Source organism: Schizosaccharomyces japonicus (genome assembly GCF_000149845.2).
Source record: "Schizosaccharomyces japonicus yFS275 unplaced genomic scaffold supercont5.2, whole genome shotgun sequence".
Lineage (NCBI taxonomy): Eukaryota > Fungi > Ascomycota > Schizosaccharomycetes > Schizosaccharomycetales > Schizosaccharomycetaceae > Schizosaccharomyces > Schizosaccharomyces japonicus.
In genome coordinates this window covers 2,030,845-2,056,622 of record NW_011627861.1, presented here as the reverse complement: position 1 = coordinate 2,056,622, position 25,778 = coordinate 2,030,845, and the positions used below count along the sequence as shown (strand labels likewise).

The following is a 25,778-nucleotide window of genomic DNA, read 5'->3' as shown; positions in this document are numbered from 1 at the left end:
CAAGCACCGCCCGCCCGGTTCAGCCCACAGAACATCCGAATAAACCAGGATGGATTAAGTGCGAGCGAGTGTTTCCTCGACTACGAATGCACGAAACAGGAAGCTAGCGACGCAAGATGTTCAAACCCAAAGAACGAAGCATAGCAAACACGCCAGCGAAATTCCAAGCGAAACATATGATAACGGTTTTGACGGAAAGCCAAACATGTTGCACAGCGGCAGCTGCGCCGAACTACATGCTAGCGGCAATTCTGCTCTAGCCGTCTAGTTTTTTCTACGGAAAGAGCAGCCCTCCATCAAACGGGCCTTACCACCAGTGGGTTGGCAGAGAACCGTGGCACAGGAACCGCAGATGACAACGGTCTGGGCATGGGAGAAGACTGTGGTGATGTTGAAACAGCCAGAGCACTTGACGTCCTGCACAAACATTAGCAAACTACTCAAAAAGGCGAGGAGCGAGAAAAAACACTTTGCAAGCGAAAAAAACGAGGCAGGCAACAACGGAGTGCGAGTAGAGGAACCCCAAGACTATCTCTGCAAAAAACGACAAAAACTTTAGAAAACATTCCAAAATTACACCATCCTACAGCTACGAATGCACCCATCGTTGCTGCCGCTGTCCAAGTTCACTAACCGCGCAGTGCCGCTCTCGTGCTTCAGTTGGTACATACCATAAAGTAGCTGCGAGGGCTCTGGACGAGCTGCTTGAGCTTGTGCTTCTTAAGCTCAGACTCGGGCGAAGGGTTCAATAAGTCAACAGCCAACTGTTTCGCGTTAGCCGACCACGACTCTAAACATCTTAGGCCACCCCAAGATTTCGAATGTTGGAGGGTCTCTCACTTACCACCATGATGTACAAGGGAAAGTCGAGGGGAAGTTTTTTGTTTATATATGTGTGTGACTGTGGCAACCTCGAACCCTACCCTAACGGTACCCCGCCTCCAGCTCAGGAGACGATCCTATGCACGGCAGTAGTGGACGCACACAGACATACATACACGCACAAACACACACGCAACGTACAAAAACAGTAAACGGTGTCTTCTACCACGCACCCATCATTCCAATTCAGCAGGCGTTACGAGACGCGTTGTCGGAATTGACTTTGTTAACGCGTCAAAGGCCTAAACGATCCCGTGTTCTGTTGCAGCGCAGGCCTGCAATCAACTCGTTCAAGATTCCGACATTAACGCTGTTGGAAGGCTCGGAGGGCTCCTCTCGTTTTGTTTCTCTTAAGTGGCAGTTTATTTGTGTGTGTGTGTGACCCAGTGTCACACTTGCTTCTTACCTACTCCTACTACAACGTCCGGCAACACACGTCAACACACGTCGTCGCACCTTCCCACCGCAGCTTTCTCCCTTCCCCTGCTGCCGCTACCGCCCGTACTACTTGAACCGTAGCACCTTATAACCCCCCACTTCTCCACCACGCTCAGGGCCAGGACCCATCTGTCTTTTCCTCTTAACTATCCCGTCTCCGCATCCCGAGCACTCCCCCGCACCCCCACTCACCATCCCACATATCCACAGAGCACGAGAATGCAAGCAACACAGGCGTCGACAGACGAGCAGACGGCGACAACGACGACGACTACGCCGGCCGTGCAAGACGAGCCGGTTGTCCTGCATCTTCGTGGTGAGACGAGTGGACGCCGTGTCCATTGGTCGCAAAATACAGTCGACAACGAACACCTTAACAAAAAAAAATCGAAGAGTATGCTGCTGAAAAGCGCGACCGATTTTCACGCGTTTTCGACCGCTCCTATGTTGCGTGTTGATTGGCTCAACTTGCGAATTAAGGTTTCGGCCGAACGCGTCAAAATCCGCGTTTGCGATAATAACACTTTTCACTTTGCTAACAGAACCAACTATAGTTTGCTGCATCTACCACAAGCTGCGTGAGTTTGATGAAAGCTCTTCCGAAGAGAGCGACAGTGACTCTGGCTCAGACAGCGACTCTTCGTGCTGCCACAAGAACGCGTACGAACGCGCATAAGTCCTGGAGTGTAATGAGTTCATGCCCGTTTTTGCCTTTTCTTGGCCTTGATGCGCGCAGACGGCCGTTTCTGGGCAGCAGCCCTTCGGGCCGTCTGCCGTTGCACTCTGTGCGTTTTTTCCACCGTTCCCGTCGCCCGCCTACTCGACGACTCGGTTTTGTATATTAATGAATGAACCAGCGTATCACCTGCGGGATCTGTAGAATAGTGCGCTCTAGCGAGATTTAGCGACAGCTAGATGACAAGGAGAGGCCGAGGTCCGTGCCGCGATGAGGTGTCCGGGGTTTTGCGCGGCACCACCACTTACCACCACCTGGTGTGTAGGCACACGCGACACGTTATGTTGTGCACCACGGTGGTATGTGATGTCTATTTACGGAGGCGTAACGCACTGTGTTAACTACCCTACCCTAATCACAAAAACAGTCACATACTATATACATACAATTTAAACCAAAATCTCCTTTCTCCAAGACATCACGACCAGTCAACATGCCAGAACAACTTGTGCTCCGTGCAACGCTCGAAGGTCATTCTGGATGGGTTACCTCCCTCTCCACTGCTCCTGAGAACCCTGACATTCTTCTTTCCGGTTCTCGTGACAAGACCATCATCTTGGTATGAACTGTGACGACCCGGCACGCCTTTGCCGCGCCGAGCCTGTCTGTGTGTTTTCACCTTTTCGCTAACAAATGCAGTGGAACCTTACCCGTGACGATGTCAACTACGGTGTCGCTCAGAGACGTTTGACTGGTCACAACCACTTCGTCTCTGACTGCTCTTTGTCCTACGACAGCCGTTACGCCTTGTCCGCTTCCTGGGACAAGACCATCCGTCTCTGGGACCTCGAGGAGGGTGTTTGCACTCACCAGTTTGTTGGTCACACCAGTGATGTCTTGTCCGTCTCCTTCTCTCCCGACAACCGTCAAGTTGTCTCTGGTTCCCGTGACAAGACCATCAAGATCTGGAACATCATCGGTAACTGCAAGTACACCATCACCGAGGGTGGTCACTCTGACTGGGTTTCTTGCGTCCGCTTCTCTCCCAACCCCGACAATGTCACCTTTGTTTCTGCTGGTTGGGACAAGGTTGTTAAGGTATGTGCAACACAGCTGTTCGTTTGTTTGAGGGCTCTGCGAAAAGTTGGGATCCGTTATGATGTTTCTACAATATTTGCTACTTCAGAGTTCTTCGGAGCGATGAGACAGAAAAACACCGCAAGTGCACTGAACTTTCTTCTTTTCGAGGCTTTTCTACAAACGAATGGTCTTCCTATCGCGTCTATTGCATGCGTACTAACCACTTGCTTAGGTCTGGGATTTGGAGTCTTTCGCTCTCCGCACCACCCACCACGGTCACACCGGCTACATCAACGCCGTCACCATCTCCCCCGATGGTTCCCTTTGCGCCTCCGGCGGTAAGGACGGTGTCTTGATGCTTTGGGACCTTAACGAGAACAAGCACTTGTACTCTTTGGAGGCCAAGACCAACATCAACGCTGTTGTCTTCTCTCCCAACCGTTACTGGTTGTGCGCTGCCACCGGCTCTTCCATCCGTATCTTCGACTTGGAGTCTCAAGAGAAGGTTGATGAGCTTACTGTCGACTTCGTCGGCGTTGGTAAGAAGAGCGCTGAGCCCGAGTGTATCTCTCTTGCCTGGTCTGCTGATGGCCAAACCTTGTTCTCTGGCTGGACTGATAACCTTATCCGTGTCTGGCAAGTCACCAAGTAAAAATGAGATTGCATTGCGAGCGCTAGCCAGCTTATTTAAGCTGCAATAAAGCATGTTCTGAGGACCATTTGTGTGAATGTTTGATGATCTTCGTAATGATGATTGGTTTAGCGGTAGTTTTGCGGGGTTCTGGAGTGGTGTTTTGGATTTGTGGGGTCAGGGTCGACGGAATTTCTGTTTTTTTCTGATTGGGCCGTCGGCCTCTTTTCGCTTGTGACGTGACGTTGAGATGTTTGATTGGTTTCCTTGTCGGCGTTCTTCGGCGGTTTCCTGCGCACACGTCGCTTTACGTGCTGATTGGCTGGTATGTGTCCCCTTCTCGCGGATTCCCGGACATACGTTTCAACGTTTGTTATAGCATGGGATAGATGACATCGATGGTCTAGCCTCAGGGACCAGGGTAATTTACTACAGTTTAACATACTAGTTGCATTCTACATGGTTAACACTTTTAACTATTTTCACTTCTAAAGTTTGTTAAAGCAACGCCTGCTCACACGACCTCGCACGTACGGCTGCACCCCTTCGATAGGTACTCTAATGACGTACCCAATTTGGGTTTCCCACTAGTCATCGTCATCGATAGCTTAAAGCTATAAATAGAAACGTGGTTTTTGTATATAAATATTGCCCCGGAGACCGTTCCATTCAGGCGACTCTAACATTCTTCTTTGCTGCGCCGGTTCACGCACACGCGGTCACACGATCATAAGAGCATTTTGTGTTTTGGATACCCTAACAGCCATTCCTTTGGTTTCTGTTTTGTTTAACTTTGTTTTGTTTTGGTAGAGCCGCTCGTCTGTTGTCGGCCGGCTTAGTTGCGAATTGCGCCATAATCGCCGTCAGTGTTTATTTGTTTACATTTGTTCAGAATTTTGGTTTATAAGAGCCACAGCTTTCTCTTCTCTTCTTCATTAACACACACTCGGACATTCACTGGCAATCATCAGTGATTGTGTGCAGCGACACAGAGGTTATTCCCGGTAAACGTGTTGATTGGATTCGCAGACAAACGCTTTGAAAGCCCGCATCCGCAGATTTGTAATTGGATCTTTGTCTAATAAAGGAAACCAAAGACAAAGACGGTTTTTTTGACGGCAGTGAACGGTGTTCCCCACACAGGCGCTGTCATTCTTTTTCATTTTTCACTGAATTTTTCATTTCCTCGCTTTCTTTCGCAAAATGTTTAAGAGTGTTTGGAAATCGCTAGGCCGTTTTCTCCTCGGTCTTAGCGTTTTAAGCTTTTCGGCTGATGCCTTGACAATTCAAAAGCGTAACAATCCTGTTTTCGATTATACGACAGAAATTATCCGCGGTGTAAACATTGGCGGCTGGCTCGTGCTGGAGCCGTGGATTACACCTAGTCTTTTTCAACAATTCGAGGGACAAGCGAACGTTGCGGTTGATGAGTGGACATTCTGCGAGTTTCTCGGTGCGGAGGAGGCTCAGAAGCAGCTGAATGAGCATTGGAGCACCTTTTACACATACGACGACTTCGCCCGCATCGCTGGTTGGGGCGTTAACGTTGTCCGTATTCCTATCGGCTACTGGGCGTTTAGCGTCGCGGATTATGAGCCTTTCGTTCAAGGACAAGAGTACTGGCTTGACCAAGCCATATCGTGGGCTCGGAGCGTTGGTCTGAAGGTGTGGATTGATTTGCACGGTGCCCCAGGCAGCCAGAACGGATTTGATAACTCTGGAAAACGTGGCGGTATCGGCTGGCAAAAAGGTGACACTGTTGCGAGAACGTACCGAGTGATCTCGACTATTATCCAAAAGTATACACAATCCGCATATGCCGATGTTGTTATTGGTATTGAGACGCTTAACGAGCCTTTGGCAGCTAACCTCGACCTTGCCTGGCTGAAGCAATACGACCGCGATGCATACAACCAAATTTCCTCGCTCTCTAGTACTGTTGCAACTGTTTTCCACGATGGTTACATTTCTCTCTCTGATTGGAATGAGGGCTTGCTCGACCCCAGTTCCTACGACTTGATTCTCGACACGCATCATTACGAGGTGTTCTCAAGCGGTCAGTGTGCCATGTCGTTTACCGACCATCTGAACTCGATCTGCAATTTCGGCAACTCGATTGCTTCTTCTCCGTTCCTTGTCGTCACTGGCGAGTGGAGTGCAGCCTTGGACGACTGTGCCAAATGGTTGAATGGTATGGACACCGGTGCTCGTTATGACGGCACGTTCACGAACTCTTACTATGTGGGAACATGCAACACTGATATTAACAATTGGACCGCCGATTTCCGTTCTCAAGTTCGTCAGTACATTGAGACTCAACTTGACCAATACGAGCGCGGTCGTGGATGGTTCTTCTGGACCGCGAAGACCGAGAAGACGGCTCCTGGTTGGGATATGGGCGAGCTTGTTGACAACGGTATCTTCCCTCAACCCTTGACGGACAGAAGCTTCGCAGCGTACTGTTCCTAAATACGGGTGTTATCCTTTGACATCTGTCCTTTTACTCTTTGGACTTTTGACATCTTCAATGACTCTTCTTCATGGATGATGTAGCGTTATCCGGGATGTCCAAAAATCCGAGTGTTGTTAACCCGCAATCTATGTTGTCGCGCTTCTTTCCTTCTGTTAGTTTTTTTCTTTTTCGTTTTTCTGTTTTGGTTCATTCATTTTATTGAAGTTGTTCTCGTTGTTTATATTGATATGATTATGTTTTCCGCGCGAAAAAAAAGGACAGTGATGATTAGTGTGTACAATTGAGTGTTTCAAAGAGTTGTTGAGTGTTGTATCAAATTATCTTTTGCTGTACAAAGTTCTTATGACTTGAAAACGGGCTTTCACGGGATTACACACTTTGAGCTTTGTGCACCAACAAGCAGCTGAATTGTATCTCGTAGATCTTCTTTGTATACGGTGGCATTCAGTTTTGAGAATAAAACCTTTGTTCTACTCATTGCTGTTCTTACTCCCTCTGTCCTATTCGTGTAACTCTAGATCTCCAGCGCGATCCCTCCCCGCCGGCACATATTCCGCTTAACGTAAACCTTTATGTTTCGCGCAACTTTATTTTTCCTTCGCTCCGCGTGCTTCTCCCCGCAATAATTAATTTTTGTATAAAACGCGTCGCGACTCAACTTCCTTCCTTTCCCTTTCCGTATACTCTGCGGTTTAATTCTCTTTTTTTCTCCTTCAGTTTTAATGGAGCTTAGTGATATTGAACAGTTTATTTCTGAAAACAATTCTTACCTCTCTGAAGTTCCTGAGCCCTCTCTTGTTTTTTCACCATACATTCATTCGAACCCTTCATTAAACGCAATTCCTCAACATGAAGGTATACTCTTCATCCCGCCTCCATCCTTACCAATTGACTCTTTAGAAGTGAAAGCAAAAACTTTAAAACGATCACGACCCTCTCAAACCATTCATGAACTACTAACCCCCATAAATTCAAACACATTAAACCAATTGCATTTTCAATATCAACAACAGCAATTACAACAACGACAACCACAAACACAGCAAACGCAGCAAACACTAGACGCGCTTGAACCACATGAAACGACTGATTTTTTTGCCTGTGGATTAAATGCAGCACCAACGTATCTCACTGACTCAGTGAATGACACGGAAAATCAATTACCGCCTGTGTATTTGGCCTCTACGCAGATAAACTCGCCGTACATACATTATGGTAAAACATGGCCGGTACCTTCAAAACCAGACGGCGGCACTCTGCAATTACAGCATTACAGAACACTACCACCCAACTTCCCGATCAATCCACTGTTCCCTCTCTTTTATGTGTCTATTCCTGCGCCCACTTCAATATACACTCCTGCTACCGACGATTCTGGTGTTGTTTATACAGAGAATCTGCCTGATTACGACCTCTATACGCCACGTTACTCTAAAGGAGCAGGTATGGAGAAGGAAGCTTTGTGCCCGGTCTGCTTTGAAGCGAAGAAGGAGGTCTGGCTTCGGACAAAGACAAGTGCCTATTGGTACCACATGAATTTCGCGCACGGTATCAACACAAAAGGTCAGCAATACCTGCCACCAACTGCATTCCGAACTGTACCACTTGGACGCCCAAAACGAACCATTGGCATACCTGACCGTAAGACCATCATCCAAGGAAAATGTCACCAATGCCGGCGTTGGATAGGATGTCAGGGTAAGCCAGACGAAGCCAGTCCGAGAAACATACTAATTAGACGAAACAGGACGAAAAAACAAAGACCCTAAAATTATGGAAATCTTCTGGTGGAAGCACGCAAACAAATGCCATAAAAGCGCACCAGATGAAACAGGATTTTTCACGAAACCCCAATGTAACGCAGTTTAAATAGTTTGAAAACATATCTTTTACATCGACACTTCATCGACCAAGTACATTCTTCTTTGGCAAAAATTTTGTTGTTGTAGATAAACTATATAGCACATAACCCCTCTAAGCCATATGTCTTCTCTTTCCAATTTGGGCTTGGTAACCAGTCTTAATAGCTTGGACAGAACGAGTAGAACCACAAGCCTGGAATAATAATTAGCATACATTTGAACAACCATGATGTACGTGGCACTTGTGAACACCACGATATCAATAAAACTTACCTCGCAAGTCATGAAATAGATTCTGTTTTCCTTCGTCAGGATGGTATCAGGCGACTTACAAGTCTTGCAAGTAACATATTCCACAATATAACGACGAAGAACGTTCTCAATTTGCTTTTGCTGGAAACGACCCTTAATAATAAGGCGAGAGGAACCGTCAACACTGCCACTGGTACCCAACTCAGCGAACAAGAATTGAATAACATGTTCCAAAGACCGGTGCATACGCTTGGAGATGTCGTTGATGTTGGCGAAAATAGTCTTTTTATTACCTTCACGGTGAACGGAGGGAGGAACAATCGTGTACTTCCGCTTCTCACCAGCAAGCTCGGGATTGTTTTGACGCAACAATGTGAAGAAACGGTTCAACAACTCGGGGTAGTAGTAGTCACGGTCGCTTTTAATCCACTCGTGTTCACCCATAGTTTCCTCGTCAAACACTTGGTTCTTAACACCAGATTCCTTCGAGGAAGAAGCTTCCAACTCCTTCTCAAAAGCAGACAAATCGGCGCTCTTCTTCTTCTTCTTTTTCTTCTTCATCGAAGAGAAGTCAAGCTCACCATCCTCAGTGGCCTTAGAGCTGCTCTCAGACGAAGAGGAAGAACTCTTCTTGGACTTCTTCTTCTTCTTCATGCTAGCAAACATATCCTTCAATTCATCGACCTCGGCCTCCGTGACGGGTTCCGTGGCAGCAGCAGCAGCTTCACTCTTGGCAGCATCGCCGTCTTCCTGGCCCTTAGAGCTCTTCTTCTCCGTCAAAGCTTCAACTTCATCGTCGAAAGCCACAGACTTTTTAGATTTTTTCTTTTTCGTCAATAAAGACGAATTGATATCGAGCGGCTGTTAAAATAATTAGTTAAACTTCTCAAAAACTCGGTTTCGCATATGTTTGCATGCAAAACTGTCACGACTAAGTTCATACCTGTTCAACCACGGTGTCTTGCTCGGTCATGGTTGTGGACAGGAAATCCACTGGCGAAGGATTGCCAAAGTGGTGAAACACAATTCTACTTACCGCATAAAAATACAATAGATTTTACACTATCATGGTACGTACAATTTTGTATACTACCTAAAGTAGTATATGCTGTATATTTAGTTACTATTGTTTTTTTTTTCAAGCCGCACGTATTGTATTCCCTGACATAATACACTTTATCGGGGAATGACAAACGCGTCGCGACGCGTTTTCTTTAATGGTAAAGTCTCTTTGTCTAGAAAATATGAATAGTATCGTTTGCTTGAGACTTGCAATGTCTCCTTTGCAAAATGCAAGTATTCGAGCAAGAACAAATAGATGTCGTTAAAGCAGAGAAGCTCATCGTCGAATGTGCTAAACGCTTGGAGCTCTTAGGTAATCTATAAACACAGACAAGCCTGATCCTTTTTCAGCTTCAAATGCTAACGAACGGAAAGACTCTAACTTAAAGCTTGACTTGGAGTTGCTGACATGTCCTTCTAATCGTGTAAACGCATGGGAAACTCGAGGATTTCTTCGAGATTATTACACGGGCAATCAATCTGAAGGTCGACCTTGGAATGCGGATGAACTTAAGAAACGTGTTACGTTATTAAGTACAGAGGGTCTTATTTCTGTTACAAAATGGTTATTTTATCGAATTCCAGGCGGAGTTGTGAGCTGGCGCTGCTATCGCCTATTTGAAGAAGCAGATTCTTACGCAAAACATCCAATGGATGGATTTACCATATTTATGAAGCTTGCAGCTCGCAATAATAGCCACTTTAATGTGATTCAAGGGTTTGTTCGGCTTCTTGCAAGCATGGCTGCTCGTCTTCCATCAGAGTCAGTCCCAAAAAAGTCAACCTCTTTGGAGGTTATCGCACAGTTGAGCAGCTGTTGGGCATTTTCATGGCCGTGCATGGATCTTGAAGATGGTTTGGCTTACTGGAATAAGTATGATATATGCGTTGAGTATAGGGTTACTAACATTATGTCTCTAGGTGCACAAATGCTTGTCTTAGATTACTCCTAGCATACTTGCGAGGTACAGACAAAAGAGATGAGCACAGTTTCTCTTTGTTGCCGATGTCCCTTCAAACACAGCTTCGAAACCACAGCTATCCTCCTGTTGCCAAAAACTTCAATACGGAGAGTTACCGTGTTATCAACATTATGACAAATCAAGGTCCGCAACCAACATCTCCGCTTGAGGTTGTTGACATTATTTCAAAAATGCAGCTTCCTAGTCATGTTCGAAGTTCATTCCCAATTGGCAGAGACCGTTTGCACAGCGAGTGTTTGCTATTGCTAAAAAGAATGTCGCGAACTAATTCTTCGCAGATTGCATTTAATGCTCAAGAATCAGCATGGTTAGGCTTCTTGGAAAATGGTTTTGACCGCCCAATTGCTTCTTCTGTCGCCAATAATGAACTTAGACTTTTCGTGAACAACGATATGATTGCTGAGGAGCCTAGTCCTCTGATACAATACCCTACGTTGGAACAGAGTCTTGTTTCTCAATATGACTTTTCTGAAGCATTTGAAGTAAATTGCAGTTCCACGATAAAATGGTTATGGTTGGAATCAAAAGCGCCGGAAATTCCTGAGCTTCGGAGAAGCATTTTTTCTACTGTTACTGTTCTGATGGATGCCAATGGTTCAATATGTCTTGTGCAACAAATTGACAAGCCCTCAACTGGCGGTACACGGTCCACAAGAAAAGGAAAGAAACGGAACTTGCTTAACCGTATACGTTCTTCGATTAAACGTGTTATAAAGGCAAACAAGTTTTCTTCAAAAAAGTCAATGCCTGTTATCAATCGCAAAAGTTGTACAAGTATATTGTTTGAGAGCAATCGAGCAGCTATTATGCACGTGGCTGAACGACTAAATGTGTTAAACGGAAGACGAGAAATGGAGAATAGTCTGAAAGCGATGAAGCTTACCAATAATCGCGATCCATCATGGGACCCTGACACGGCGGAATACGTCAATTCAATGATGGTTTGGGTCGGATCAGATAAACATGGTTCCACTAATTCAAAAGATCCTCTCGTCCTTTTACATCCGGAGAACTCTTGTCAATCGAGAACATTAACAGAAAACGGAAAATCGCTTTCTTCTTCAAGTCCGACTGTTAATTCTTCGACTGAAGGTGATTCAAGCATCCCTTCTGACGATACCTATAAAGACGCGTCAATATCTATAACAAGTATTACACAAGAAGAAGAGAAGCAGAATGAATTGGTTATTTCAACTGAGATTCAACCTTCATTGAAGCCAGAGAAAAAAATAGTACTTGAAGCGTTGACAATTCCACGACCGATTCGCAGACCATTAATTCCTGTTGATGAAATGCAAGCCGCTGATAGTGAAACGACGATCCAACAAAGTGCCTCTTCCTCTGTATTTTCAACAACTGACAGTATGCCTTCGACTCCTTTGTCTCAAACTGTCAACATTCAAAATACCCTTAGCAATATGCGCTCATTACGAAATGTATCCAAAACGACTGCGCATTCTTGCTATACACCATTATCAGCTTCCTCGGTTTGCCTCGATAACCTTACTCCTATTTCGTCCTCATCTAAGAGAAGCAGTCAATTCTCTTTAGAAAAGATGATACGGTCTTAAAATGTCTGTTCGTCAATGATCAATTTTTTAAGACGACTTCTAATATTTTGGGAACTGAGAGTCAAAACTGTCATGAATCCATTTACGATACGACACCTTTCTTAATTCTTACAAAAAATGTACTTGCAATAAGTTTTTGCGACGAGTTCGGCTACAATCTTTTCTTATTGCTTAAATGATTTAATGTTTAATGATTATGTATATCAACGCCTATGCATATTGGCAAAATGCTTCCTTTGTAGTATTCTGCTAAAAAGATATTTAAATAATATATTGGAGCTAAAACTTTATAGACTTCTAGTGCACCATTTAGTTGGATACGTATTATTTTGTCGGCAATTTGAGCACACACTTGAAGTAAGTGTGTGGATCCGTCGTAATATATATATATATTTTTTGGAAACTTCTACATATATAAAACAAATACAGCTTACTACTTCCTGAATAAGCATTGCTATTTTCGTATTTCATAATTATTTCATGCAGCTAAAACGCCAATAAAACTAAATACTAATCTTAACCTCTGACATTACAAAGACACCTCAACTCGTTATTATTAAACAACATTAGTTAGAGAGCGAGAATGCGACTTTAGAAAAGTCAAAAAAGGTGTGAGCCAATCAAAAAGCATAAATTTAGAGAGAGTTTTGTTTCTCTTGCTATAACAAAGCGTAAGATTATCCTTGAAAGCCAAGCAAAGCTTCCGATAAATGTGGTACATATAAATACATGCCATAACGCAAATGAAGGACAAGACATTTGAAGTATATTTCTCAGCGGCTTATTAGATAGGTGCAAAAAACCTAAGTTGAGGATGCCACTACTGTCCGATGCTCCTCACGCATTCCCGACGGTGTAGTTTCAGTTGGACGTTGCAACACGTAACTTTCCAAAATGCCGTCAGTAGGAGTTAAGGGTTCTCTTTGCGTATATGAACCAACGGGAGGATAAGAGGCTGCTTGCAATCCGGCCTGTGGCATTTCTCCACCTGCAGCATAATCATCGTAAGAATCCCGACGATGGCGTTTTGTCTGCTTCTTCGTGCGCTGGTATAACCGCTCATTTGCAGGAGTTGGTTGGCCAGCTTCTAAAGAACTGGTATCACCTGAGAGAGAATCGAATATCGATGATCTCCAGCCTTCTCCACTAAGAGCTTGTTGTCTGTAAAACTCCGTCCGTTGTAAGTTTCTAGACGGCAATTCAATTTCGCTCAATCTAGAGCCCTTCTCATTCATAACCAAGCGCAGAGGAGATGGGTGAGATTTCTTTTTGCGTGTCTCTCGAAGTTCGGATACACGTGAAATAACATTTTGGAAATAAACGCGGGTTCTTGATTGTTGGTCCTTCTTGGGTTTCTTTGCTTCCTTTTTCATTTCAGCCTTAGCATTTTGGTGAACGGTATACGACTCCACGCTCACTTGTTCCAACATTTTCCGTATTTGAAGTTCAGTGGATCTTTGTATAGAGTGCTTCATGTACATCATTAAAGAAGGTTTTAAGAGACTAAGAAGAATCTTGTGTCTTGACTTGTGAACCTTAAGCTTCAACGAATGAAGAGTTGTTTGCACTGTATCAACAGAGAACAAATGTCCTGTTTCTTCCATTTCTTTCGTATCCAATACTGTAATAGCCAAATCAACAACCATTCCTTGGTTTCCCATAATCAAGTCAATAATGCCAACATCGGCAAATGAAGGAAAACCACGTTTACGTTTAACGTAGTAGTTTACATTCTTAAAGTCGCATTGAACATTCGAAAGATGGAAGAAAAATACATTTCTTCTAGTAGCTGTGCCAAGATCTCTCATAGAAAAACGAAGCATGCTGTCTGTGCGAAATTCGGCAATTTTAGGTAAAATGTTAAGCGTTTGCAGATTTAAATTCTCCAAGACAACATCGAATTTTTCTTCCTGGATCTCAACTCGAGGAATTGGAAAATACTGAATCGTTTCCAGCAAATTGGGAAGAGAAGCGCGCGTGACTTCAAGCAATAAACCTGTGCGAACACTTGCCTGACCACCCTCATGTTTTATGAGCATAGAATACAATTTCTTTCCCTTGGAACTAAGTTCATTCATGTCAGCGTCATTGGAGGCGGCATCCATAACATCGTTTAACTCCGAATGAAAGCGATCCCAATGAGTTTTGTATTTCTCCTTCAACATTCTTTCGTAATCCTTCTGCAATTTATCATACGCACGATTGGAGTCTTTCGAAACAATGTACCCTTTCTGGAGTACACACTTACGGGCGAACTTATAAGCTCTTCTAAAGAGCTGAGATAGTTCCTTGTCCTTCTTTGCATCACGATTCAGCTGCTTGATAGTAGAAACAATTCCGTCCATTTTATGATTCAGAGTTTGCTCAACAAGAGCACGCAGATTCTTTACTGCGCGCTTGGAATGGCTGTTGGGATGGATTTCAAGGTCCTCAGTTGACTGATTTAAAGACTTTGTATAGTGTTCAATCATCCGCAAAATGCTTGAAGCAGCCTTCTGATACTTCGGTTGAGATTGAACTTCTGTTACCACACGACGAAGATCCTCCAAAACGTCTTCCTTTTTGTCTCCCAGAAAACTGTCCATCACTCGCTCAGCACGACGCGGCTTCTTTTCCTGAGAAGATTTTTTATCAGACTTGTCCTTTTGGTTACCGCCCTGGTCAGAACGTGATTGCTGTTTCGTCTGTTGCTTCTGCTTTGACTTTCCTTCATCCTCGGGCTGAGGTTGAAAGGCCACAGACTTCTTAGGTTGGGTCGTCTGCGATTCTGAGATAACCGTCCGAATAAACAAGTCGTGATCGGCAGGATGCTCTATGGTTGTGGTTTCCTCCATATTATCATACACACTGTCATCAATAATTTCTCTGCCGCTGCGGCCTCCGGACATGTACTGAGGAGAACCGTCACTTTCGGAAGAAGCTGATTCATCATCATCGCTTTGGTCAAGGGACAGGTCTGGGGTGTCCTCATCGCTCTCATCACCATCAGCTTGAGATTTAGAGCCATCATAGGCACCTCGTTGTTCGTCAAATTTATTATATTTGTCTTCGGCAAGGCCTGCTCCCTTGTGTCCAAGGAGACCAACAAGTTCCTTGGCCAATTTACGGAATCGACCATTATTCACAAACAAGAAGAACAAATCTTTTGCATCGTGACCAAGCTCAGTTAACTCGTCCCTACCGGGGACATCAATACCGCCTTCCTTGGAAGCGTCGATGGAAGATTCACTGAATTCGTTAAGAGCGTTTTGCAAAAGCTCACCATTGTTCTTCTTGGTAATTATCCGGTTCCAAATGGTTATAACTTGCTGAAACGTACGGAAGAAATCTTTTCCGTCCGCTGACAGTTCCTCATCTGTTGTTTTGTCTTTTGAAAACTGAAGAAGCCGATTCATAAAGCCAGTAATCTGGCGGTTTGTAGGCATTTTACCATTCCAAAGAGCAGTAGAGACAGCATACATTCTGTAGCTGTTCTCTAGCTCCTCTTCCTGGCGATCCACATTGGTCGGAACCGCAACCTTCATTGTATTTAAGAGTGAATATTAATATACTCGTTCAATTCTTGATTACAATACTCGGGAACGAGAGGTTGAAAAAAATCCAATCAAGAGTGAAGTATGGACTTCATACTCTTAAATAACTCGAAACCCTTGTGCTAATCATTATTACTTCAGAAGTGCTGTCAATGTGTTGTCAATGTGTCGTTAACAAATAAGAGACCGAGTGACTTCATTATGATTGAGCGAATATATCACATTCGCACTGATCATTTATTTTATTTTCGTTTCGATGAATTAAGTCATCGATAGAAACTTAATGCCATTTTAATTATCGGCAGGAAGGTGCTACCAGGGTTTTTTGTTGGTCATTTCTCAATGAAGTGGAGTGTCGGGATAAAGGAACAGTGATGCTTAACAAACACAAAGAGATCCCCGTTTAGTAGTTTTTGCAGTTATAGATTCTAATAACGAATAGAATCAAACAAGATGATTTGTTAACGAAGAAGTCATTTCTGCCAAAATGCATTTCTTTAAGATAAATTATGTACCCGGCATGAAGCTTTATTACTCAATACGGTATACTATTGATAGAAAAAAGAACTTTATCATTAACACGACTTTTTCTTGATATTGTCAGTTGAAAGTTCAGAGATAAGGAAAATATTATTCATAACTATATACATAAGATTACATTTAAACATGAAAAATAAGGAACAGTAACCGGATTCTACTCAAGAAAAAGGGAGGCCACACTCAAAAAAAAAAAGAAACGTTCTCTAAAGGTTTAGGGAAAATACGGGTTCGGGTTCTGTTTGTTTCGGTACGTAAGATGTTCGGAGGATGGTTGTTGATTTGGAAAAGCAGTACTTGCAGAATCCAATGAGGTTGCAGGGTTCATTCTTTGTGAAGGATGAGCACCAAATGTGGAAAACGAATAATTGGAGGGCGCTTGGGCAGGATGAGAAGAGACATTTGGTGGATGTCCTTCAAATTGGGCTGGATCAAGTTGATGAGGGATCATTGAGATGTCTGCAGGCGAACTATGGTTCAGTCCGTACGATGTATACTCTTGCCCATCAGGCGCATTTGCAGGAAATGACGAGGGGTAGGCCACAGGCTGTTCATTACCCGTGTCTCGAAATGCTGCAAGATCCTCTACATTCCATTCCGGAACCGCCAACAGATGTGCATCGGACGAGAAAGGAATTTGCGAAATAGGCAACTGTGGGGTAGATTCGTTTGGTGCTGTCGCTGTCGTTGTCGGAAAACCATCATACATGTCTTCGGCTTCTGTTCCAGTAGGAGGGACAAAAGCAGCTAAGAAAGGAGTTTCACCCATCAATGGCACTTCCATTTGAGCAAAATTCTCTTGACTAGTGGGAGGAAAAGACTGGAGTGCACCGACCGACGGCTGCTTTTGCTGACGAGCAATATTGTAATTTGGCGGCATTGCTCCCGCGTACTCATGAGGCATATAACCTTGATTTTGTGCTGCGACAGAAGCGAAGCCCCGATTTTGGGGATAACTTTTTAAATGATGATTACCATCGAATGAAACGTCGGGTTGAGCAGGAGCTGTCGTTTCTCTCATCATAGGTGCTGGTGCACTTGTTGTAGCTTCTTTATTTTGTCCAATCGGAGACATTTGTTTCGCAGATTCCCCTAAAGTACCGGTAGATATTGCATGTGAATGTAATAATGCTTTTGAATAGTAAATGACCGAACCCAGCTCTGGTGAACGCTCTTTTATGTCCTCAATTACGCGAAAAGTCGGCTGAAATTCACCATACAAAGAATGGATCAAAATACGAGATGCTTGTTGACCCTCTGTAAAGTCCATACATTGTTGCCGTTGAAAGTTAACCGTTGCAAAGAATTGCGGGGGCACAGAAAGATGGATGATAAGCTGAAGCCATAGGGGTGATTCTTGCGAAGGTGATTGCTTTAAAGCTTTTTGTTTTTCAGGATTTAGCTCTATGCTTGAAGCCATATTTACATGAATGGATTCAATTGTTGAGAAAGGTACCTTGATTCCATATTCAACTTCACGATAACGAAGTATATAAACAATAAATGCCTTTCGTGTCGAATAATAGCAAGAAATGTCATCCTGTGTAGCTTGATACCGTTTCCATTCGCCAATAAGTAATAACTTGCAGGGAAACGCTGCCAAACCATCGTCTCCTTCAAGTATTTTACCTCCACTAACCTGAACTGAAGCCGATGCTTCTTGTGGTGCACTTACCATTCTCGTTGCGGCCTCTTTATTCATGTCTCCAAAATTAGAGCCTGCGATTATTGCCAGTTTCGGATTGAGGAAAAAGTTTTCTTGTACTTTAGCCTCCTCTTGTCTTGTTCGAGCCTTTAATTTGGCTCGTTGATTTTGAAACCAAACGTCAATTGTTTTCTTGGGGAGATGGCAAAACTCAGCAAGGTACTTTCGCCTTTCCATAGAGGGATGCCTGTCAGCCTCAAATTCACGTGTGAGGATACCTGATTGCTGTGGTGTCAGTTTATGCTTTTTCTTCTTTCGCTGGCCGTCGTCAAAAGTAATTTGCTGCGACTGGAGCGGCAACTCGCTGACAAATTGTCCGCTTTTAGGATCAGGTACTTGCGTAGAACCATCTTGTAACCCATAAACATTGTGACTAGGTGAGGGAAACTGCATATTCTTCATCCAATTGTGGACCGAAAAATAAACTCAAAGCTAGTCAAAACAAGAAAATTAGTACAATTCTTCAGTTACAGTGCAGAACAGAAAAAAATTCCACTGTTATGAGATGAAGTAAGTCCAATCTTCAATGTAATCGAACAATTTAACTGAAAGAAACATGGAGTTTTGTTTTTTAATGAAGCCGCTCAAAACTCTCAAAAACCGGTCAATTCTTTTCGGATAAAATCAAAAAAACAAAAAATGCCCTGCGGACCCTGCAAACGCCTCGTTTTCAGTGTTCCGTTGATTCGTTTAGCAGCAATTGGGCGAATTTTAGTTTTGCAGTAGCGTGGTATGTTGAAACTAAGGTTTCGGCAAACGCGATTTTTTGCGACCCAAGTCCAGCAATGACATCATACTGCTCCAATGAATGACGAGAGCGAGCAAGCCGCGCGTACACCGCGGGAGCTGGCGCAGCATGGCAAAAGCACATTAGGGGCACCAAAAACAGTACTAAGACCGGCAATGAGCTTTTAACAGCTAAACGGTAGACGACTATTTTAAAAAATAATATAAAAAACATCTTTTATCTTTTAGTATTAGGTGATGGATTGCGGGAATTGTAATAGAGCTATTTCATGCACTGATGAATTCACAAATGCAGTCGACAATAGGCAACAAACGAGGTAGCAGTAATCAAACAAAAACATCGATTTCTACGATGTGTCGAGCACCAAAAAGACGAGGTAGAATGGCAATCAAAATATTAAACCACACCAAACAAGCAGTCGCAAGAAAAAGCGCTGCCGTAGTACAAAACTCAGGAAAAAGGGATATGAAATAGCAGCAACAACTGGAAAGCATCAATTCGTCACAGAGGGTATGGCTGCGAGCGTTTAGAAACGCAAATCCCAACCAATTTTGGGACCAAGCTCGGGAAGTTTTTCGGCAATGCTTTGTACATCCTTGTCACCACGACCAGACACGCAAATAACAACATCCTTGTCCTTGCCCAAAGTCTTAGCCAATTGCATACCACCGTAGATGGCATGAGATGATTCCAAAGCGGGAAGAATACCCTCGTATTGGCAAAGAGCACGGAAACCTTCCAGACATTGAGCATCAGTGACGGCAATGAACTCACCGCGACCAGTCGCCTTCAGCTCAGCGAGCTCGGGACCAACACCAGGATAATCCAAACCAGCGGAAATGGAGTAAGTGTCTTGAATTTGACCATCCTCATGCTGAAGAACATAGGTACGGACACCATGGAAAACACCGATTTGACCCTTGGAAAGAGTAGCACTGTGACGAGGAGTATCAATACCATCACCGCCGGCTTCACAACCCAAAAGACGAACAGACTTGTCCTCCTTGAAAGGTGCGAACATACCGATGGAGTTGGAACCACCGCCGACACAAGCAACAACAGCGTCGGGAAGCTTGCCAACCTTCTTCATCAGTTGTTGCTTGGTTTCCTTGCCAATGACAGATTGGAACGTCTTAACGATAGTAGGGAAGGGGTGGGGACCGATGGCAGAACCGATCAAATAATGAGTAGTGTCAATTTGCTCGACCCAGGCACGGAGAGCCTCATTAACGGCATCACGAAGAGTTTGAGTACCAGAAGTGACGGGGATAACTTCGGCACCAAGAAGGCGGATACGGAAGACATTCAGGGCTTGACGACGACAATCCTCAGCACCCATATAAATTGTACACTTCATACCCATCTTGGCAGCAACAATGGCAGTGGCGACACCGTGTTGACCAGCACCAGTCTCGGCAATAATACGATTCTTACCAAGACGCTTGGCCAAAAGAATTTGACCCATGGCATTGTTAATTTTGTGAGAGCCACCATGGTTCAAGTCCTCGCGCTTCAACCAGATGCGAGCACCTCCACAGTAATCCGTAAGACGGTCGGCAAGATCAAGAGAACTAGGACGGCCCATGTAGTCATAGTAAGAGCGGAATTCCTCCCAGAAAGACACACTATTTATGGCCTTATAGAAGCAATCCTCAAGCTCCGTAAGACATTGAACCAATGCTTCAGGAACATACATACCACCGAACTCACCGTACTTAGGGGGCAAGAAAGTCTCGCTTGCAACCTCAGGAAGGTCAGCAGCCACAGCGTCGGCAACAGCACCAAGGGCAGCAGAGTCGGTCTCAGCAGAGCTAGCAGGCAACTCCTTGACACTGTTGGCATCACGGCCAGCGAGATACAAACAGTAGGTCTTTACAGCCTCAGCAGCAGTACCGGGACCAGCGTTCTTGACGACATCAATAATCTTACTGCCAACAACAACACCGTTGGCAACACTGCCAACATACTTAAAGTGCTCGTTGGTGTTGACACCAAAGCCAACAGCCAAAGGCTTTTCTCCGGCAAATTTACGCACACGACTGCACAGCTCAGGCAGGCCCTCGCTAATCTTTCCCTTAGCAGTGGAGCCAGTCATGCCCATACGAGAGACAACGTAGATGAAAGAGTCGGCAATACCGATCAACAATTGCATACGCTTGTCAGTCGTGGAGGGAGCAACAAGAGGAACGAAACTCATTCCATGCTTGACACAAGAAGCACGGAATCCAATGGCTTCCTCGGGAGGCAAGTCAACGATAATGAAACCGTTAGCACCAGCTTCCTTAGAGAGTTGAATCGTTCTCTCGTCACCCAAGTGGTTTACAGGGTTGTAATAACCCATAAGAACAACAGGAACAGACACACCGGCAGCACGAGCCTTCTTGACCGTTTCAATTGTACTAAGCAGGGTAACGTTGTTCTTCAGAGCAACTTCATTGGCATGGCAGATGGTAGGTCCATCAGCGACGGCGTCCGAGAAGGGGACACCCAATTCAATGATATCGGCACCTCCGTCTTGGAGACCCTTCATAATTTTTACCGTTTCATCTTCAGTGGGAAAACCACAAGTAATGAATGTAACAAGAACGTTACGGTTTTCGTCTTTAGCCCTCTTAAAGGCGTTTCTAAGCTGCTGCGACATTTTTTGGCGCTGTGGTTTCTAGGAAGGAGGTGATGCTTCAGAAACACACACTTTGTAGCTTATGAAAATTTTTTATAGGGACGACGACGCCCACTCAATTTATACGATACTAAGATTTATCTTCCACAGAATCAGTAGCTGTGGAGATAGTCGCCTATATTTAGTTTAGATCACCTTTTTCGGGATCGCTTTAATTGTCGAGGTTTCTTTCTTTTTAACCTTTGATAGTTACACAGTTCTTCAAGTCCTTTTGGATGTGCTGAAGTAACAGCGACCTACGGTTTGGTTTTATGACATTGAAACAAATTTTTAATGAAAAGAAACGTCTGATGACTCGGTGTTCTGTCAATAAATGTTGGAATATAAAACTTTTTACGAGGACTTTTGTCACCGTCAAGATGCAGCTGTACTAGGTAAACAGCCAATACTTGAAAACGCTGCTTTAATGTAGATTAGCATGTTATACATCATACTTATTACACTTAAAACAAACGTAATTTTCCAGTAACTTGGTTCACAACACTGATAGGGCCTGGTCCAATACCCAAAACAGTAGCGGAACCACTAGCAATTTGGGTGCGTCCAGCATCATGGATAATGTATGCACAGAGACCAAGAGAAAGGGCCTGTGCTTGCAGCAGTTCCAATTCTTCTTCCGAATGAGCTTGCAAGGCAATTTTTGCTTGTCCAGTTCTTTCCCAGAATTGAAGCAATTTTGGATCAACACGCGTTGCCATTCTGTAACATGCCAAAGCAGCATGAGCACACTGAGCAGCAACTTTGCCCTTTGTCATTCCGAGGTCCGTTCTTACAACCAAAACCATTTTTGCCTGACCCTCAGATCGCGCTAACTCATACAGAGGCGAGGATTCATTTAATGCCTTAGCTGGCAACATTTCAAATTCATCATATTCTTCTTCTTCTTCTTCTTCTTCTTCTTCTTTGCCAATTTTTTCAGTAGTGGAGTTCTCGTTCGTGTCTTTGTTCTCCTCAATTTTGTTTTCCCTTTTTCTTGTTTTAACACAATTGTCACAGCTTGCCGTCTTAGATTGACATGAACACGTTCTTCCCATCAAGAATCCAAGCACAATGCCAGCCACAGCTGTTGTGGCCCAAGAAGAAATATCTGAAAGCTGCATTTCTTCAGATATAGTTGTTGGTTATTGGCAAGTTGTACACGTAGTTCGCGAGCCCATCATTCTATAGCAGTGTTGACGCGTTGCAAACAGTACTCCAGTTTAAATGAAATGTACAGTATTGTTTTAGCATGTTTACGGTTCAGGTATCAATTTATATGTACAATAATATCATCAACTTTTAACGTAGCATAGTAAACTATAAAAAGACATTCTCGTTAGCAGAGCTTTAGTAGTACCTACGCCTTTTAGGAGAGCTCGCTCTGTCACGTCTTTCATAACCAAGACCAGCAGTACGACTACGACGTGGTTGGCTGAAACCCCGCGGTCCATTGGATCCGGTCGAAGAATTGCTTGCTCCACGGAAGCTTCCACGGAATCCTCCTCTCCCAACGGAACTTCCTCCCCGGTAACGAGAACCACGCTCAAAACGTTTTGGTTCTGCTGTGTAGTGACGACCGCCAAGGCCGCCTCCCAAACGACGAGGATACCAGTCTTTTACAGTACGGCCCCGCTCCACATCTACAACAACCTTTCTGCCATTGATGTATAGTCGGTCACTGGCACGATATGCTGCTTTTAAATCCCGTTCACGTTCAAAAACGACAAAAGCGTATCCACGAGGTTTGTCCGAATCTTTGTCACGGACAATACGAATACGATCGATAGGACCATAACGAATAAATTCCCTTTCGATCTCGGATTCTTTTGTGTCGTAACTAAGTCTTCCTATAAAGATGGTCTTGTAAGGATCTCCGACAATATTCCTGTCTTCGTCTGGATTCCAGCGTTTTCGCATTTCTCTCAATTTTTCTACATGTTTGCGCTGTTTTTCCTCTTTTCTCAACAATCTTTGCTCTTCCAAGCTTTGTGTTGGCTTATAGTCGTTGTCATGAGTTTTTGCAAACTGCAAATAAGCAGCTATCCCAGAAACGCGAGGAGTCGCGCGTTCTCCCGGAGAAACATCTGTAGGGGGGAGATAACGAAGCTGCGGTCGAGGAGCAAAAAGCGCTAAAATATTAGGCGGCAATTTCTCAGTCATTCGTGCCACGCGCTGTTGCAGAAGCGCAGACCACACTTAATTGCTTAACCAAGTAGAATTTTGGTGGAGCAATTTTGGTGGTTATATCTGAAAGAGAAGCCACACAATATATTTGTCAAGGCTGTGAAGAAAGACGGAAGGAAGACCAATTTAGGTAGGAAAGGCTCTGGTTACATTGTAGTTTAAACTTTGCAAGTATTTTCTTGGTAAACAATTATGATATGTCAAGACGGTTAAGGGGCGCCAGTGGGATTGGTGTTTGTGACAACTGATTTTAAGTAGTCCATAAACAAGGAATCGTTAGCAGTTGTTCGAGTTTTGCTCACCGGTTCTCGTTTTAGAATCTTAACATTAGTAGGCGTCAGTTCCTTATTGCCAAAAGGAGACACCGGCTTCGGAGAAAACGTTTGCTTGCCGCCGGACAAACCGTTACGGCGTTTTGGAGTAGATACCCTTGGTGACTTTTTCTTTGTTGCGCCCTTGGAAAATTGGTTAGAAGTTTTATAAGGACTACTAACGGTGGGCTGTAATTTCGTCGATTGCGTACGAGACGCTTCAGCAACAGATTTCGACTTCACTTGTCGTTTTTCATTAAGAGAAAGCTCTGCAGCTTTGGTCAAAATGTTGAGCAGCTGCACCGAAGGGTTACTGTCTTGTTTAGACGCCTGACCTTTCGACTTTTGTTCAGCTTCACGGGAGTCATCCGTGAATGGTTTCTGCTTCTTATGCCCAACAATACGCTCTTGCGTATTATTATCAGAATTTCCTTTAGAAGCAGCATTCTTTTCCAACTTCTCAAATGTAGTTACTGCAGTCATAGAAGGTGGATGAAACACTTGATGGTACATTGTTGAAGGTGATGGTAATTCACCAGGAGTTGGTACAGAAGAATCGGACTGACTTGGCAGCGGCATTGCCTGCGGAGGAGCAGCAAAAGACCTCATTGGAGGAAGTTCAAAATTGGCGGGCTGCAAATTCGTTTTTATGATTGCTGGATCAGTGAACGGCAACGTCCCGGAAGGATCTGTTGAGTTTGACATAATTTGTTGTATATGAGGATCCAAAGGTATGGTTGATTCCATTTGCCGAGATGCCTGAGGCGTAGAGGGTCCACTCATCACCGGATACATTCCTTGTGCTGGATGAAGCTGAGCAAAATTTTGATACGGAGACATGCCAAAAAAGGGAGCAGTAGGCGCAAAATTCATCACAGGGGACTGAAACTGCGTCGTAGACGGGTGCATGTTAGGTACCGGTAACGGAGGCATGGACATAGGTGCAGCAGACTGATGAGCCGACAACCCACTATTCAACATGTTTAATATGCATGCCTTGTAATCATCGGGCGGTGGTGGTGCCTGAATAGTGGAAGCAGTGGGAGCAGCCGGACCACGAATAAGAGCTAACAGTTTTTCTTCAGAAGTTGCAGTAGGCAATGCCCGTGCCGGAGCAGCAAGTTGAGACTGTGTTTGCACCGGTGTTCTCAACATATTCAGCAATTTTTCATTTGCAGACTCTGCTACAGTTGCAGTGGATGAAGGCTCCTTCAGTAGAGAAAGCAATTGTGTGGAGGCTTTCGTTGCTTGAACCTTCGACTCCAGGGAAACCAAACGTTTTCTAATCCATTTCTTTAACGGGGCAAGAAAAGGAATCACCATATAAAATTTGTTCTTCGTTTCAGACTTCGATTGTTTGAAAGTAGGTAAATCTGCCAGCAGATGCCACTCAATTTTGCTAATTTCTTTACGAGTTTGTGACTCAAAGACCGTTTCCATAGGTAGGTCGGGGATAATGTACAGACGTATATTTTGTTCACGGATCGTAAGTTCAATAAAATCCTTTTCGTTAATCCAGTTCGTGCTGTCAAATCCTGTCTCTTCATAAACTTCACGGATGGCACAATCCACATCAGCTTCATCCTTGTTAATTTTCCCTTTAGGAAACCCCCATCCAGATGAAGCTTTCCAACCTTTAACCAAGAGACACTTGTCCATTTCCTTGTTCAACATAATTGCTCCGCGGACTGGGATACGAGTTTTGTAGCGCAAAAAATCATCAAATGCTTCTTCATGTACCTTGCTCCATTTCCAAAGTAAAGGACAATGAGAAAAAAGCTTTGCACTAAAAACGCGAAGACCTAAAGAAGGTAATTGGTCATTTTCTGCTCTAATAAAATCTTCGTAATACCAATGAGCTTGTTCAATTTGAAAACACAGACGCTCAATACTATTCTTTTCTTCACTTGGAATGTTTAGAAGGAAACGAACGGACAAGTCGTCCAAAACTTGCTCAAAAGTAGCGTTTGAAAAGGACATTGCTGTTTCAATAACTCGGAGTGTTCACGAGTTTAAGACTAAAGTTGTTTTTTTTTACAAGATGCAAACTTCTTTATAATCAACAGTTACAAAAAAATCTTCGTAAAATATTCAAGACGTCGTCCTCGGTACACGTATTCGTAATTAATCCGACGTTCATTCACAGTGTTTGCACCGCAATTTCAAGATTCGCACGTAATTCAATTTTTGG

The 25,778-nt window shown here is 44.1% G+C and overlaps 13 protein-coding genes across 13 annotated transcripts; 5 read left to right on the top strand and 8 right to left on the bottom strand.

Annotated features, from left to right (window-relative positions):
* Positions 1–34: 34 nt before the first annotated feature.
* SJAG_04998 (40S ribosomal protein S27) lies at positions 35–907 on the bottom strand. Its single transcript, XM_002176031.2, has 3 exons — positions 845–907; positions 672–764; positions 35–417 (listed from the first exon to the last, which is right to left on the bottom strand). The coding sequence occupies exons 1-3, from the start codon at positions 848–850 to the stop codon at positions 265–267; spliced, it is 252 nt and encodes an 83-aa protein (XP_002176067.1). The 5' UTR covers positions 851–907; the 3' UTR covers positions 35–264.
* Positions 908–1,006: 99 nt separating this feature from the next.
* Positions 1,007–2,219, top strand: SJAG_04999 (protein phosphatase inhibitor). The gene is made up of 2 exons (XM_002176032.2): positions 1,007–1,714; positions 1,875–2,219. The coding sequence occupies exons 1-2, from the start codon at positions 1,540–1,542 to the stop codon at positions 1,994–1,996; spliced, it is 297 nt and encodes a 98-aa protein (XP_002176068.1). The 5' UTR covers positions 1,007–1,539; the 3' UTR covers positions 1,997–2,219.
* A 194-nt stretch (positions 2,220–2,413) lies between these two features.
* SJAG_05000 (RACK1 Cpc2) lies at positions 2,414–3,844 on the top strand. The gene is made up of 3 exons (XM_002176033.2): positions 2,414–2,615; positions 2,696–3,094; positions 3,309–3,844. Exons 1-3 carry the CDS (start codon positions 2,490–2,492, stop codon positions 3,726–3,728), a joined length of 945 nt encoding a protein of 314 aa, XP_002176069.1. The 5' UTR covers positions 2,414–2,489; the 3' UTR covers positions 3,729–3,844.
* Positions 3,845–4,405: 561 nt separating this feature from the next.
* SJAG_05001 (glucan 1,3-beta-glucosidase I/II) lies at positions 4,406–6,719 on the top strand. Its single transcript, XM_002176034.2, has one exon. The coding sequence runs from the start codon at positions 4,911–4,913 to the stop codon at positions 6,174–6,176; it is 1,266 nt and encodes a 421-aa protein (XP_002176070.1). The 5' UTR covers positions 4,406–4,910; the 3' UTR covers positions 6,177–6,719.
* On the top strand, positions 6,704–8,165 carry SJAG_05002 (fungal protein). Its single transcript, XM_002176035.2, has 2 exons — positions 6,704–7,878; positions 7,928–8,165. Exons 1-2 carry the CDS (start codon positions 6,903–6,905, stop codon positions 8,047–8,049), a joined length of 1,098 nt encoding a protein of 365 aa, XP_002176071.2. The 5' UTR covers positions 6,704–6,902; the 3' UTR covers positions 8,050–8,165.
* SJAG_05003 (translation initiation factor eIF2 beta subunit) lies at positions 8,126–9,296 on the bottom strand. The gene is made up of 3 exons (XM_002176036.2): positions 9,238–9,296; positions 8,316–9,155; positions 8,126–8,235 (listed from the first exon to the last, which is right to left on the bottom strand). The coding sequence occupies exons 1-3, from the start codon at positions 9,265–9,267 to the stop codon at positions 8,155–8,157; spliced, it is 951 nt and encodes a 316-aa protein (XP_002176072.1). The 5' UTR covers positions 9,268–9,296; the 3' UTR covers positions 8,126–8,154.
* Positions 9,297–9,487: 191 nt separating this feature from the next.
* On the top strand, positions 9,488–12,306 carry SJAG_05004 (fungal protein). The gene is made up of 3 exons (XM_002176037.2): positions 9,488–9,669; positions 9,732–10,230; positions 10,278–12,306. Exons 1-3 carry the CDS (start codon positions 9,585–9,587, stop codon positions 11,908–11,910), a joined length of 2,217 nt encoding a protein of 738 aa, XP_002176073.2. The 5' UTR covers positions 9,488–9,584; the 3' UTR covers positions 11,911–12,306.
* A 43-nt stretch (positions 12,307–12,349) lies between these two features.
* On the bottom strand, positions 12,350–15,584 carry SJAG_05005 (fungal protein). The gene has a single exon (XM_002176038.2). It carries the CDS (start codon positions 15,432–15,434, stop codon positions 12,714–12,716), a length of 2,721 nt encoding a protein of 906 aa, XP_002176074.2. The 5' UTR covers positions 15,435–15,584; the 3' UTR covers positions 12,350–12,713.
* A 463-nt stretch (positions 15,585–16,047) lies between these two features.
* On the bottom strand, positions 16,048–18,457 carry SJAG_05006 (homeobox transcription factor Phx1). The gene has a single exon (XM_002176039.2). It carries the CDS (start codon positions 18,085–18,087, stop codon positions 16,195–16,197), a length of 1,893 nt encoding a protein of 630 aa, XP_002176075.2. The 5' UTR covers positions 18,088–18,457; the 3' UTR covers positions 16,048–16,194.
* An 85-nt stretch (positions 18,458–18,542) lies between these two features.
* SJAG_05007 (tryptophan synthase) lies at positions 18,543–21,195 on the bottom strand. Its single transcript, XM_002176040.2, has one exon. The coding sequence runs from the start codon at positions 21,072–21,074 to the stop codon at positions 18,960–18,962; it is 2,115 nt and encodes a 704-aa protein (XP_002176076.1). The 5' UTR covers positions 21,075–21,195; the 3' UTR covers positions 18,543–18,959.
* SJAG_05008 (aminoacyl-tRNA hydrolase) lies at positions 21,128–22,433 on the bottom strand. Its single transcript, XM_002176041.2, has one exon. The coding sequence runs from the start codon at positions 22,211–22,213 to the stop codon at positions 21,557–21,559; it is 657 nt and encodes a 218-aa protein (XP_002176077.1). The 5' UTR covers positions 22,214–22,433; the 3' UTR covers positions 21,128–21,556.
* Positions 22,434–22,439: 6 nt separating this feature from the next.
* Positions 22,440–23,252, bottom strand: SJAG_05009 (U1 snRNP-associated protein Usp101; the record flags this gene model as incomplete). The annotated part of the gene is made up of 1 exon (XM_002176042.1): positions 22,440–23,252. The coding sequence occupies one exon, from the start codon at positions 23,250–23,252 to the stop codon at positions 22,440–22,442; it is 813 nt and encodes a 270-aa protein (XP_002176078.1).
* Positions 23,253–23,485: 233 nt separating this feature from the next.
* On the bottom strand, positions 23,486–25,567 carry SJAG_05010 (mRNA decapping complex catalytic subunit Dcp2; the record flags this gene model as incomplete). Its single annotated transcript, XM_002176043.1, has 1 exon — positions 23,486–25,567. One exon carries the CDS (start codon positions 25,565–25,567, stop codon positions 23,486–23,488), a length of 2,082 nt encoding a protein of 693 aa, XP_002176079.1.
* Positions 25,568–25,778: the final 211 nt, after the last annotated feature.

Bases quoted from the DNA above. Each gene is read 5' to 3' on its own strand.
- SJAG_04998 (XM_002176031.2), bottom strand. The intron at 418-671 runs GTATGTACCAAC...ATGTTTGTGCAG, and splicing joins GCCCTCGCAGCTACTTTATG to GACGTCAAGTGCTCTGGCTG.
- SJAG_04999 (XM_002176032.2), top strand. From the start codon at position 1,540: ATGCAAGCAACACAGGCGTCGACAGACGAGCAGACGGCGACAACGACG. The intron at 1,715-1,874 runs GTATGCTGCTGA...AACCAACTATAG, and splicing joins TAACAAAAAAAAATCGAAGA to TTTGCTGCATCTACCACAAG.
- SJAG_05000 (XM_002176033.2), top strand. From the start codon at position 2,490: ATGCCAGAACAACTTGTGCTCCGTGCAACGCTCGAAGGTCATTCTGGA. The intron at 2,616-2,695 runs GTATGAACTGTG...TAACAAATGCAG, and splicing joins GTGACAAGACCATCATCTTG to TGGAACCTTACCCGTGACGA. The intron at 3,095-3,308 runs GTATGTGCAACA...CCACTTGCTTAG, and splicing joins GTTGGGACAAGGTTGTTAAG to GTCTGGGATTTGGAGTCTTT.
- SJAG_05001 (XM_002176034.2), top strand. From the start codon at position 4,911: ATGTTTAAGAGTGTTTGGAAATCGCTAGGCCGTTTTCTCCTCGGTCTT.
- SJAG_05002 (XM_002176035.2), top strand. From the start codon at position 6,903: ATGGAGCTTAGTGATATTGAACAGTTTATTTCTGAAAACAATTCTTAC. The intron at 7,879-7,927 runs GTAAGCCAGACG...TAGACGAAACAG, and splicing joins GCGTTGGATAGGATGTCAGG to GACGAAAAAACAAAGACCCT.
- SJAG_05003 (XM_002176036.2), bottom strand. From the start codon at position 9,267: ATGACCGAGCAAGACACCGTGGTTGAACAG. The intron at 9,156-9,237 runs GTATGAACTTAG...TTATTTTAACAG, and splicing joins AAGACACCGTGGTTGAACAG to CCGCTCGATATCAATTCGTC. The intron at 8,236-8,315 runs GTAAGTTTTATT...TTATTATTCCAG, and splicing joins TCTATTTCATGACTTGCGAG to GCTTGTGGTTCTACTCGTTC.
- SJAG_05004 (XM_002176037.2), top strand. From the start codon at position 9,585: ATGCAAGTATTCGAGCAAGAACAAATAGATGTCGTTAAAGCAGAGAAG. The intron at 9,670-9,731 runs GTAATCTATAAA...ACGAACGGAAAG, and splicing joins TAAACGCTTGGAGCTCTTAG to ACTCTAACTTAAAGCTTGAC. The intron at 10,231-10,277 runs GTATGATATATG...TTATGTCTCTAG, and splicing joins GGTTTGGCTTACTGGAATAA to GTGCACAAATGCTTGTCTTA.
- SJAG_05005 (XM_002176038.2), bottom strand. From the start codon at position 15,434: ATGAAGGTTGCGGTTCCGACCAATGTGGATCGCCAGGAAGAGGAGCTA.
- SJAG_05006 (XM_002176039.2), bottom strand. From the start codon at position 18,087: ATGAAGAATATGCAGTTTCCCTCACCTAGTCACAATGTTTATGGGTTA.
- SJAG_05007 (XM_002176040.2), bottom strand. From the start codon at position 21,074: ATGTCGCAGCAGCTTAGAAACGCCTTTAAGAGGGCTAAAGACGAAAAC.
- SJAG_05008 (XM_002176041.2), bottom strand. From the start codon at position 22,213: ATGCAGCTTTCAGATATTTCTTCTTGGGCCACAACAGCTGTGGCTGGC.